The sequence below is a fragment of the Lissotriton vulgaris genome, chromosome 9 (genome assembly GCF_964263255.1).
Source record: "Lissotriton vulgaris chromosome 9, aLisVul1.2, whole genome shotgun sequence".
NCBI lineage: Eukaryota > Metazoa > Chordata > Amphibia > Caudata > Salamandridae > Lissotriton > Lissotriton vulgaris.
Genome location: NC_141697.1, coordinates 129,580,989 through 129,593,676, shown reverse-complemented (window position 1 = coordinate 129,593,676; position 12,688 = coordinate 129,580,989). Strand labels below are relative to the sequence as shown.

Sequence of the window (12,688 nt, the reverse complement as noted above, 5' to 3'; positions counted from 1 at the left end):
TCTGTTAACTGGAGGTGCTCGAGGTTGGGGCTACTTGGAGCCTGAAGATCTTCTTGTAAAGAAGTCAACAAGCCTTTGCAACTGCAAGTTGGACGTGGTGTACAGGGGTTTGGTTATTGCAACCCCCCACGAGGGATACTGGCCTCAAACTTGGTGTGGAAAACTACCACCTGTGTTATAGAGTCCACGGAGTCCGGAGGAGCTCAGAATCTGCAGACCTGTCAACTTAGTTGCAGGGGAGTGACTCCTTCACTTCAAGGGAGATTACTTCAGGTGTATTTGATGCGTCACAGGCTTTGGGAGGCTCCTGTATGATGCACAGGCAGAGACGATGAAGCAGACTAAAAGGGAGCTGAAGTCAGGCCCAAACAAAGTCCAGAGTGCCCAGACGGTTATGCAGTGGTGTCTTATCTGAATCTGAATCTTATCCCACGATGAATCTAGGGACCTACACCCAGGTAAGCCCTTATGTACCCTAGGGGAAGGGTTGGGAAGATTCAGGGGACCCTCCCAGGGGAGGGTCTGGACGGGAGGGTTTACTCCCATGTCCTTTGTCCAGTTTCGCGCCAGAGCGGGACCAATGGCTCCCAGAACTGGTTTGAACTGGACTATGCACAGGGACATCAAGTGTGCCCCTCATGCAGACATTCTGGCTCTGGAAAGCGCACCCACCCGGTCTAAATACACTAAATCCTGTCTGGGAGGTGTTACACCTCCCTGTGACAGGATGCCTATTGTTTCACCTTCCTCTGCTCAAGCTTGGTTCAGCAGCACAAGGGCAGCAATGTGTCTCTGGTTGGCAGGAACCATTTTGTGCTGTTCGGGTGTAGAAGATGGGTACCAGGAACTCTGAGAGCATAACGGAGAGCTCTTCCAGTGCTTTGAATGTGTGTAAGGGTATGATTCCAACATGATTGATACCAAGCATGATAGGGTTTGTCGCAGCCGTTTTTGAGATGGTCATCGCATAATTAAGCGGTGCCCCTCTATATAGTATATGGCTGCATCACTGACAACCCGGGAGAATGGACTCCGTAGGCTGCAGGGGTGTCCTGCTCATGCAGGGGCACCCTCTCACTTAGAACCAAGCACCCTGCCTTCAGTATTGCAAAGGCCTGCTATAGGGGTGACTTATAGGTTTTAAGTGCAGTGACCCTTAGATATAGTAAACCTATATCTTCAGTAAGTGGTTCATGCACCAACGTACACAGGTTGCAATGGCAGGCCTGTAGTTCCATTTTGCATGAGCTCCAATGGGTGACATAATGCATGCTTCAGCCTATGGGAGACCTTTGGGGTAGCTATGCCCTAGGTACCTTAGTACCATATACTAGGGACTGATAAGGCTACCGCAGTATCCAATCTGGAGTTTTCCTAAGTACTCAACACAACAATTTAGGGACAAAGCAGATAGACTGGGGTCCTGATTAGGAGGATCCCAGTCAGACTAGTCATAATACAGATTAGCACCAGGCAAAAAGTTGGGGTAACAACAGAAGTAGATCCGACTTTCCTACACCTACCATAGAAGTGACCTACTTCTACACCTCTGTATCTCACACACTCGGCTGGAATTCAGGAAGTATTCAAGACCTGGCTGTTTGACTGAGCCTCTGCAGCAATATCCTCGGCACCTGTATACCCTCACGGGTAATTAGCTGCGCTGTATATAAGTTTGGTTGATTGATTGATTGACTTACCAGTAAATTAAATGTGCCAATTGGGTGTATGCCAATCCCGCCATGCTTAAAAGAAGGAGTTCAAGCACTTTAGCACTGGTTAGCAGCGGTAAAGTGCGCATTCCTAGGGCCAACAGAAACGATTTCAGCAAAATATGAGGAGTAAAGCAAAAAGGTTTCAGGGAAGACCATCCTAAGGCCGACAGGTCTAACATGTGGTATATTGTAATACGTTAGACCAGGGCTGACTGTGTTTTAATTCGAATAATGTTTTCATCGTAGCACCCACACTAAGGATCGCCATGAAACACTAAGAATGGTGAAACTGAATCAACCTTTTTAATTCTTTGTGTAATGTTTTTAGGTGTACAGATCTAAATTACTACTACTGGAAAACTATAAACTAATAGTTGTGAAATTGATATCGTCCATTGCGGGTCTGACTCTGCAGTCTGTAGGTCAAGTGGTCAATATTAAGGACAGAATAGTCCTCATTCCCGTCTCAATACCTGATCAACGAGGTAACATTGAGAAATATGAAAAACTGGTGATCTTGCTATTTTAACCTGCAAAACTCTACCTTAGAATCAGATCAGAAACCTCAAAAATCTTCCAAATTTAATATGGGTTTTTCTATGCAAAAGGGGTAGTTCATGCCGTGGCCCAAGACTCGACACCCGCATATATTGAAAAATATATTACATTTATACAATATTATTTTAAGATTAAAGATATTGGACTAGTAAATCATGCTACTTATATTGCTGAATAGATCTTTGTTAGTGCCATACAATAAATCAATATCCCCAGAAAGAAAGGTGCTATTTCAAATTCTTCATAAATCAATTCTTTTACACTTATTGCACAAATGATGATGATTTTAGTGATTACAATGGATAGCACCGTATTGCCTTTACTTTTCAAATTAGGGTGCATTTGTTATAGCCAACTGATTTTGCTTCTGTTTGTGTGCAATTATGTTGTTATATATTTTTTGGCTGCATGTCTTGGTGTGTCTTTGTCTCTGTCCTAAGATGTAATATATGCTTTGAAAGGAACCTCTGGGTCCTGTGGTTGAAAAACAATCCTTCTGAACAGTTACCAATGATTTATACTGGATTCAGTGGCACCAAATAGGTCAGCGGAAACAAAACACCATATGTCTAAGAACAAAACCCACTGAAATCCTATAAGTTAAAAGAATACTCAATCTCCAAAAAAAGATAGTTTGATGATGCAACTGGAGTCAGTTGGAGACTTATTAATACCACTTCAGTAGGTGCGCACAACCTATATGCTGATAACCATTTTAAGCCATTTGACTGTCCTTTCTGGATGAGAAGGTCATTTATTGATTTCTGTGGTGCTCTGTATCTAATCTACATGTTCTGTTACCAAAGATAACATTAAATTAAGTACCTGAAGGAGCATATATGAACGTTGTTGTTAGACAAGTGAACATCTTTACAAATAATTGCATTTAGCAGTCACCATCAATGTGCCTAGGATGCGAGAGCCAAAATGTTAACCACATCGCTGCGTTCAAGATTCCCCTCCTGTGCTGGACCACAATTAAAACTGGTGTGGTAATGACGAGCTCAGCTCGTCATGAGCACACGAGCACTGTGCTGCATGACGAGCTGAGCTTGTCATGAGCATGGAAGGGGTTAAGTTTATTCTGGCTCTGATTTCAGATCTTCAGAGCCACTCCGCTCATACAAAAGTGATCTTCCATCCCAGTGGAATAGGATGAACTGAGACATAGACAAACAAGCTTGGAAGAAGATGCGACTCTGTGGTGCTCCGGACTGGCTCTATTTATCTGGCTTCTGGTAGCCTCTCTAAGGAACACAGCTGCCACACTGGCATGTAGTCAGTTGGCAGGCCCGGACTAGAACCCAGCCATGGCAAAAATGTTCAAACCAGCCCCATTCTGCGGGAGGCCCCGGCTACAAAGATTCTCTGGAGTATGGCCGGACAAATGCAGCTCACTCTGCTCTGAAAGCAGACCCCTAGCCTGAAGCCTAATGGGGAAATACCAGAGTGGAATATTGGCCAGTCCAGCCATGGCCATTTGGTGGAATGGTAGAGCAGATGAGGGTTCATATGTACAAATCATTTCTGCTCTCGGAAACATTTGGGCTGTTTTCTGACCGCAAAAATTATTTTACATATGTACCAATCAATCACAAATTGTGATTAGGGAACACGTTACCAAATTGCAATTTATGTTTTTGATTCAGTATTTGGACGTGGCATGTTTAGGGAGACCCTTCCACATACAAAACCGGAGTGGTGTGTATGAATGTTTTGTGACCGAAATACAGTTGCAAAACATTCATTTTTACCGATACATCAAAGGAGGTCATAAACTTTAATTCGCATATGGGAAGGAGTGCCCAAGGAACGCTTCACCCTTTGTGAATGTTGAAATACATATGTTTTAAGAGAACCACTGCCTACCTTAAAAAATTTCATTTAAAAGTTTCATTTTTTTTTAAACGCATCCCGTTTTCTTTTAAGGAAAACGAGCTTCATTAAAAACAATAAAATTACTTTATTAAAAAGCCATCACAGACCTGGTGATCTGCTTATCTCAGCAGGCCACCATCCTCATGATGGCCACGAATCCTAATGGGTCGCAAAGTGTGACATACCTTGTTAATATTCATGAGGTAGGTCTATTTGCAAACCCATTAGGAATAGCTATTTTTGAAATCTTAATTTTGTATATTAGGAATTGCGATTTTTTTTTTCATTTCAAGAGGTTTTTAATTGAATATTTCAGCACAACAACAATACCATTACATAACAAAACATTACATGTGCTGGTGAAGGTACATCTGAGCAGGGATAATGACATATTGTTGAATACGAAAGACCTAGCATTAGCACGGATAATTCAGATGGGCATTGTTACATACAGATGTGACCGGACATTTTGCTTGTATCTCAACAAATTCAGGAGGCCTCATGAGATGGAGGTCAGGAGGAAGAGGGAGAGTGAAAGAGAATAGGTCTATATAGGAAGAGGTTTAGAAGAAGGGGAGAGAAGAAAAAGGAAAGAGGGAGTGTGCCACCATGGGATCTGCAATTCCGACCAGTCCGGAATTGCGATTTTTTAATTGCGATTCAGAAAGAATCACAATGAGGAAATCACAATTCCTATTTTCTGTACATATGGCCTAAGTTTACAGCAACTTAATGACTGTTTAAGATTATACATCCAATGTAGGTATATTTGGTAAAAGGCACTAGGGCAGAGGCCACTATAACTTAGGATGTAAGAAGACAATTAGACTGAATGAGAGAATTTCGGGGAAGTGTGGAAGGAGATAGCAAAAGGTAGTTACTTAGGAGTAGGCTACAAAAGGACAGAGATAAAGACCATTGTAGTGAAGAGAGGGCAAGGGGGTGATAGTGGGAGGGTAGGCTATGTTGGGAGAAAAAGAGTGTAGGATGATATTTCTTGAGTAGAGTAGATAGTAGGGGTGAGCGTGGAAGTGTAGACTATGATAGGTGTGGTGAGGAAGTAAGGGAGAAATGTTCAGTGGGCCTTTGGCCTTTGGGGTACAAAAGGCATGAGTAAGATGGTAACATCTGTTAGAGGAGTAAGGGTATATACATGGTATTGTGATCGCACATTGGTAAGGTCGAAATAATGTAGGCATGATAGTAAAAGTGATGGGGTGGAGAGGAGTGGAGGTTGTGGGAGTAGAGTACAGGTGATAGTGGGAGTGCAGGCTGTGGCAGTGGGGAACAGACAGTATAATTTTAAGGGTTGGAAGGTATACAGAAGAGGTGAGTTTAAGTCACTCTAGACAAAGGAACTGAGGGACATCACCAAGTGTGAGCGTGAGTGCAGCAGGAAATTATGAAGGGTGCATGACTTTCCCGTCAACCCATCTTCTACATACAAATAAATGCTTGATAACAAATTTGTGTTAATGCATAGTTTATTTGATTGATAAACAAATTACAATCAATGTAAAGCATCGCTTAAAGGGCGACAGAAAAGCCTCTAACACCCACTCCACCTTTTGAGAACCTATTGGTACATTGGCCTGGGTCCTAGAAAACAGAAGAAGACCCTTATAATCGGTATCAAATAAATGCACTGAACAGCCATGTTTCTTGGCTAGGGTAGCTTCTCCTAGACGACACAACTTCCACCCGCCTATTATAGCACCATGGACAGTTAAAACTGGTCAGAGAGGTTTTCTCTCCAGACCTCCATTTGCCAACAAGCCCAGGTGATGTTAAGCAGATGGAGTGAGGGAGAGAGGTATTGGTTTGGGTTTCTGAGTTTAGCATGAACCAGTAAGTAACATGGGATAACTTATTCAAACCAGGCCTAAGGTGGAGAACTTGGATGAACTTTAGCCGTGGATAGAGTCTTGGGAGTGAACTTTGACCTTTCCTTCCTCCTGCTCCCTGCCCTTCCTTGTCTTTGATCCTTCCATTCCCTCTCCATGTGACACGTTGTTTTTCCATCCACAGCAAAACAGTTCAGATCAAAATTATTGATGACGAGGAGTATGAGAAAAACAAGAATTTCTTCATTGAGCTGATGGAACCCCACATGGTGGATATGAGTATTCAGAAAGGTGTAGTACCTGCTGCTCCGGACTAATGCTAACACTCTCTTCTTTTCTCCCTCGCTCCTTACTTCCTCTTTCCTTTCCTCCTCGTTTTTTCCTACCTTATAATTTGCTTTGCTTCTTGGACTGCCATATTAACACTGCTTTGAATGTTCAATCTTGCCTCATTGCTCCTGTGGTCTTGTGAAAAGAGACTGAAGATAACTGATTGCTTCTGCGCTGGGGGTGGCTTGCATGCGGGCGGGTGGACTGCCTGAGTTATGAGTAGTAATTTAGGGGGGGACTTTCCAATATCTGCAATAATTTATCAGAGTAAACTTTCACAGTCAACAGATAATTAGAGGAGCTCACTGATTACTTTCTCCTAATCAATAAGCAATTTGGCGAGGTGTGTAACAAGAACAAATCTGCCCTCGCATTGTTTTAAAGGGACCTCTTTCTGGGTCTGGTGGCATTTTGAAATAGAGCTGAACATACAACTACCCAGAAACCTGCCTTGAATAGGGATTGAGGGAGTCCTTATTAACTCATAGGGCTTTCTGCTGCCCAGGATTACAAGAACTGGCAACATAAAGTAGTCACTTGCGAAGGGAAAAAAATGCGACCATCGTTCATGGCTCGCGGATCTGTAGATACTGAGAACGTGCACATGGGCATTCTATGCTCTACAACTCGTTTTTGCTCCATCCCTGGAAAGGGAACTCTGGTTACCTATCATTTGGCAGAGGTGGTATTCATTTGTAAACCTGGTGTAATTTCAAGTTGCCCAATGGCTATTACTTTGCCCAACTGTTGAATTTGTGAATATACAATTAAATTATTGAAATCAAATTCCATTTTAGTTGCATTTTGTTACTAGTTATTTGTGTCTCACACAGTATAGTTTTAGTAGAACTTCCCTTGATCTTCTGCTAAACACTCGGCTTTTGTAAACTGCACTGGTAGGTGTTTAGGCGGTGATCTCTGCTGATTTGTCCAGTGTGTATAGTTTTGCCCTTGATTACGGACTTCTTTTATCCTCAGTATTTTCAGTGCTAAATTGCTCTGTGTGAGATGTTATTTTTGTCCTCCCGTGAAGTGGAAGTGTTTTTTTTCAAGTTAAGGCAATGTCGTGCGAGATTCAACCCATTAATTTCGCACAGCGTTGCCTTGATTCGAAAAGCATTTCTGCTTCAGTGGAGGACAAAAAACACTTGTCGCAGAGCAATTTAGCACCACCAAAACGGAAGTAAAAAAGCAGCATGTAATCAAAGGGCAAAATGATACATAAAGGGCAAACTTGGACTGATCACGGTGTTTGCACCAACCAGCCAAGTTTAAGCAACCTAGCCCCCACTCTCCAAAGTGTAGAAAGCTATATGCGGTAACTTGTCAGCTGGAACTTGCAGGAACTTGCACCAAAGAAAGTCTTTGAATGCACTAGTTAAAGTTGCCACGTCTCTGGTTTGACCTGAACGGCTGGGTGGGTTGAGCCATTCGGCCTGAAGGAACAACTCGGCTGGGTTTAAATCTGGAGGTGTCTTATGTTCCCTTCACAAATGTGTCTTATCCCACTGGCCACATGGTATGGCTGGATCCGGTCAAAGCTGAATGCTGCATGATTTGGGACTGGCTTGAACAATGGATGAGAGCTTTTTCTTTGGATTCCAGTTCGGGACTGTGAGGGTGTCCACATTGTTTCCCTGAGCAGGAACAACTTTGTGGAAATGTCCACCCTATAAAGGGAGGAAGGCTTTAGGTACTTTTGACTGACAGCTCGATGTCCGAAAGGACACCGGCTAAAGATTTCCACTGGCAGACACAGCAAAGGGTTCACTGTCAGAAATATAGCCTTTTTCCTAACGCTAAATATTGTGGCGGCTGTGAATATGGCAGATGGAAACCCATCACATTTTTGACAGAGTACCCCAACCACTAAACAGTACATAAGTCCCATGGTATTCTGTCCTTTGTGGCTGTAGGATTATCATAATTTATAATTGTTGGTCTCTTAGTGAGCATCACCTCACTCCCTATATTTTTGAGCTCTTGGGCTTAAAAACAACAATCATCACACATAGCTAGTGTCGTATAGTTTTCACCTATCAGTAGGAACTACGTGTTTGGGGGCAACATGAACTTAGGATGCTGCCAGATACACCCCGCAAGATATGTTGTCCTTTGGACCAGCTAGCTCGCAGCGTCATCATTATCCCCCTCAAACCGAAACAAGGAATGAACAGTTCTGGCAACCACTGAACGGGACAACTCTGTTCCCTCAGGAACCGTGGTGACAGACATCCAACTTTTCGCTCAGTCGCTCGTGCTCTCTAGCGCTTAGAGAAATATGCAAAGAATACACAGAGGGGCGTTTTCAATATTTATTGAACTGTAGTGATTCTTGCATAGAAAATGTGGGCTGTGATTATTAATGAACAGAAGCAGACAGCAGTTATGCTGAATGTCAGAACGTGGATAAAATGAATAGCTCGACCATTTTGTTTACATAACTTATATATGCATACATATACAATAGTACAACAGTGTAGCACGCGCCTAAAATATGAAACCCTAACCCACGTGTCTAGGATGCAGATGTATGTTTTGCCAATAAGCCCTCTTGTGGATGATCTAACCCCATTTCCCTGATGGGTAAGAGTGTGGCACCCTGTCTTGGTAATGAGCTGGACACCCCTGACGGAGATGTCAGTCAGCTGCTAGGCGAAAACATCGGCATGCAGGGTCCCCTCGAAGTCAGAGAAGTGTCTCCTCTGATTATGTTAGGAAACAAAAGGTTATATATAGAAAATGGTATCCTGCCTCGGGCCGGGACTAGTATCGGCTAACCATTGTTTGTATCTCACAGATAGCTGTATCGCCACATGGGCGTATTAATAAAGCACACTTGTGTCATGCGCATGAGGGCCATGTCTAATGTCAAGGCAGTATGATAGTGTGCTCATAAAGTGTCCCCTGTCAGCAAGGCCAGTGTTTCCAAGAAACTAGTCTAATAGTCACAAATGCAAATGTGTGCCAAAGGTCGATGTGGCACAGAGAAGGCAACTTTAGGAAAGGACAATGTGCATGTAAAAATGGCGCTAATTCCTACAGGACTAACTCGGGCACATGGCACTAGGTGAACTAGCATTATGCGCTAGACTAGTTATTGCCATTTCCTTTATTTTCTGCCTTCTAGCATTTTCTTTATTTTCTGCCTTTTAGCTGTTTTACGCAAGGATGTGCTTCTTCCCCTAATACTAAGCTGCAGAGGGGACAACTGTATGTGTAGCCTGTCTTCATGTTCCATAGACATGGTAGTCTATCCTTTATGTCTATGGTGTTTGAAACGGATCCTTCATTTGACATAAGGAAAGTATTGAAAGGACAGTTTACAGCATTCCTCTTTGGTCAGGTAGCCTCCGAGCTCACCCCTGGCAGTCCTGAGAATACACATGCATGAACAATGAAGGCTTTCTAAATGCTTTGCTAGTGCGCCGAAAATTTACATTGCATGTGCTGTTTGCATTTATTGAGATATAGAAGCAATTCTAACACGTTTTGTATAGAGCATCTGGACAGTATATAAACATGGTATTTCAGATGGGGTGATTACACGGAGAAGAGATGATGGCAAATTAGGGTTGAAACATAAACGCATAATACAAAACATACAATAATAAAAACCTTTTCTATGTTCAGTACTGAGGCTGTCAAGTCGGGCTTGGTCAGGCCATTCATGAGGGACATAAGGATAACTGGAGAAGTCCCTGAGGTTATCAGATGACCAGCCTCCTGAGGGCAGCAGGTGGGGTCTAGAGACTTTTTAGATAATTTCAAGTGGATTAGGGAGGGCCCTCCAGAGAAAAGGTCCAAGATTCTGAAATGATCTGAACTGACAGGCAGTGGGTTGAGGTAAAAGCGAGGAACACCAAAAGACCAAATAAAAGCAAGTAGTGAGACAGAAAAACAATTATGCAAATTCCACCCCTACCTTCCCTGTACTTCCCCCTCCGCCCCACAATCCCGGAAGTCAGAAAGGCAACATCCATGATCAGGGTAGTTTCATCATCAGTACCAAATGCTGCAGAGATTAGATTTTTTTTGTAGACATTGCATGACATGGGAAATTGAGAAACTGGTTGATATTTAGATGTGGATTAAAGGTGACCAGTCTGCCTCAGATGCATACAGACTTGAAGCATTGGGGTCAGGAGGGAGGCAGAGAGTGATTGAAGAGGCCAAAAAGATTTGACAGAACCCTGGACACTAAAGCATGACATTTTGTTCGTTTGGCCTTTAAAGAGGTTGTAGAAACACAGGATAGGTTGACCGGCTGGAGAATAGGGATCAGATTCATAGGTGAGGTTAAGGGACTAGTTGGAAGGTGTGAATAGTGAAGGACGGTGCAGTGCAGGAGAAAGGAGAGGCGGTGAAAGGGGTGTTGAGTGTTCTTGTTATGATGTAGGTACTGGCAGAAAATTGTAACTCTACTTCATGTGACGCTGGACAGATTTTTGATGACTTAAAGTATTTAGTTTTCGAGGACTATGGTCCAATTTCTGCTTTACTTTTTCTTCTACAGTATCATGAGTTCTCACTACATATGTTCCCTCCCCATCATATTTCTATTTACTAACTGCATTGCTTATATAGAAAAAATATTAGCTGTGGAGCGGAACCTTTTTCCTGCATATATTAGCTGTTTTCCTGAGCTCAGACAGAATTGTTTGCATTGCAGTCCTCTAAGTCACTCACCTCTCCAGCATTGTAAAAGAAGGGGCATTGCACCTGGTAATACATTCCTCCCGGTTGGCTGAAAGGGCGCATTTCTCTTTCAAGCATTTTTTCCACTAATCTGCATAATCAATAATATATACCAATCACAGGTGATACCAAAGTGGCTTAAATACCCAATGACCTTTGTCACGGTTGTTTGCTAAATGACAGCGATGATCTAATACCCTTGAAAATAGCATGAGTTCTTGGCCAATACTTCTTTCCTCAGTGTGCTGAAATGATTACCTGTGGACACTGGCAGGTGGTCTGACCTGGGAGGTTGCAGCAACTCTCTGTGGGTTGTATGAGGCTCGTTTGTTATGAGAATTAGTTAGGGAAATACCTAAAAAGGCTGCTTGTGGTAGGAAATATCTAAGCCAGAATATCAACAGGGACAAAATATCAAAGAGGTAAGTGCACAGAGAGAGCTATGGATTTACTGTTATGAACTCCACATTTGTGTACCTTGAAGATATATCACCTATGTATGTATATGTTAAGTTAGGTATAGAAAATATATACACACTTAATCTTTTGGTATTTAGTCCATCGATATACTGGGCACGATATTGTTAACCCAGTGATATTCTGGCTTCGATATTTCCAGCCCACAATAAAAGGCCTACAATACAAGTACCGAGAACAGCCCCCACAGTGTATGAACTACAGACTCCGTTATACTCTTCTAATTATGCAGTAGTCCCCCATAGTGCTTGCATTATCCAACCAGTAGTCTACTCAGTAGTCGGTAGCCTGTAATCCACCAGTAATCGCCCAATAGCCAGCACCCACTTCAGCAGTCACTGGCTGCCCTGAGCCAGAGGACCCACAGACTATTAGTCCTTTATCAGCCAGTAGTCCCATATTAGAAAGAAGTGAGCCCCTCATCAGTCAGTAATTCCCCATTACACAGAAGCCCCCTCATCAACCAGTAGTCACCCTAGTGGACCCCTGTCAGCCACTAGTTCCCCATAAGCAAGAATTCCCATCCGCCAAGTCACCTAATTAGAATTAGCTCCATCAATCACCATTAATCGTCTCATTAGTCAAAAGGCCTCTAATCACCCAGCACTCCACCATTAGCGAGCCGCCCCTTTAATACTAGTAGCCCTAGTCAACAAGTAGACCACTATTTAACCATATTCGTCTCATCAGCAAGTATTCCCCCATTAGCCAATAGCCTCTTTTGAGCTAGCGGTGCTCCCATCCGCCTGTAGTCCACTCAGGCACAAGCCAGCCAGTAGTTTCCCAGCCACACAACCAGTCGTTAGTCGGATGTGCAACTCATCAGTTAATAGCCTCTCCCACCAGATCCGACAATGCCGTCTCCACCAGAGGTTCCATAACTTGATGGGGTCTGCTCTGGCCCATCTGATCCTTTCTCATGGTGATGCCTCTATGCTAATTGCCCAACGGCCAGGTTCCTATGGAACAGGGCTACAGGGCTCCCTGGATATCGGCAATTAACTCCTGTATCAGTGAAAGTGCTGCAACTGTCTGCCACAATTTCCTCACTGACCCAGAGGGCTCCCAAAGGGAAGTGCATTGAGATCAACTGTAACAGAGAGATGAGCGCTGAAGCCACCAGTGGCACTGGAAGTGCTGTGCTGGTCTTCATTCCAGTTCCACCGTTCTGTGTGTACGCTGGACCTT

General features: G+C 43.3%; 1 protein-coding gene across 4 annotated transcripts in view; it reads left to right on the top strand.

Annotated features, from left to right (window-relative positions):
* SLC8A3 (solute carrier family 8 member A3) overlaps positions 1–12,688 on the top strand; it is a 482,177-nt gene that overhangs the window by 359,179 nt on the left and 110,310 nt on the right. For 2 of the 4 annotated variants that reach the window (XM_086937187.1, XM_086937184.1), the window contains exon 3: positions 6,180–6,286. The exons of the other annotated variants lie outside the window; for them this stretch is intronic. In XM_086937187.1, the coding sequence (XP_086793313.1) occupies positions 6,180–6,286 (107 nt within the window). The remainder of the gene's footprint in view (positions 1–6,179; positions 6,287–12,688) is intronic. 4 annotated transcript variants of the gene reach the window in all.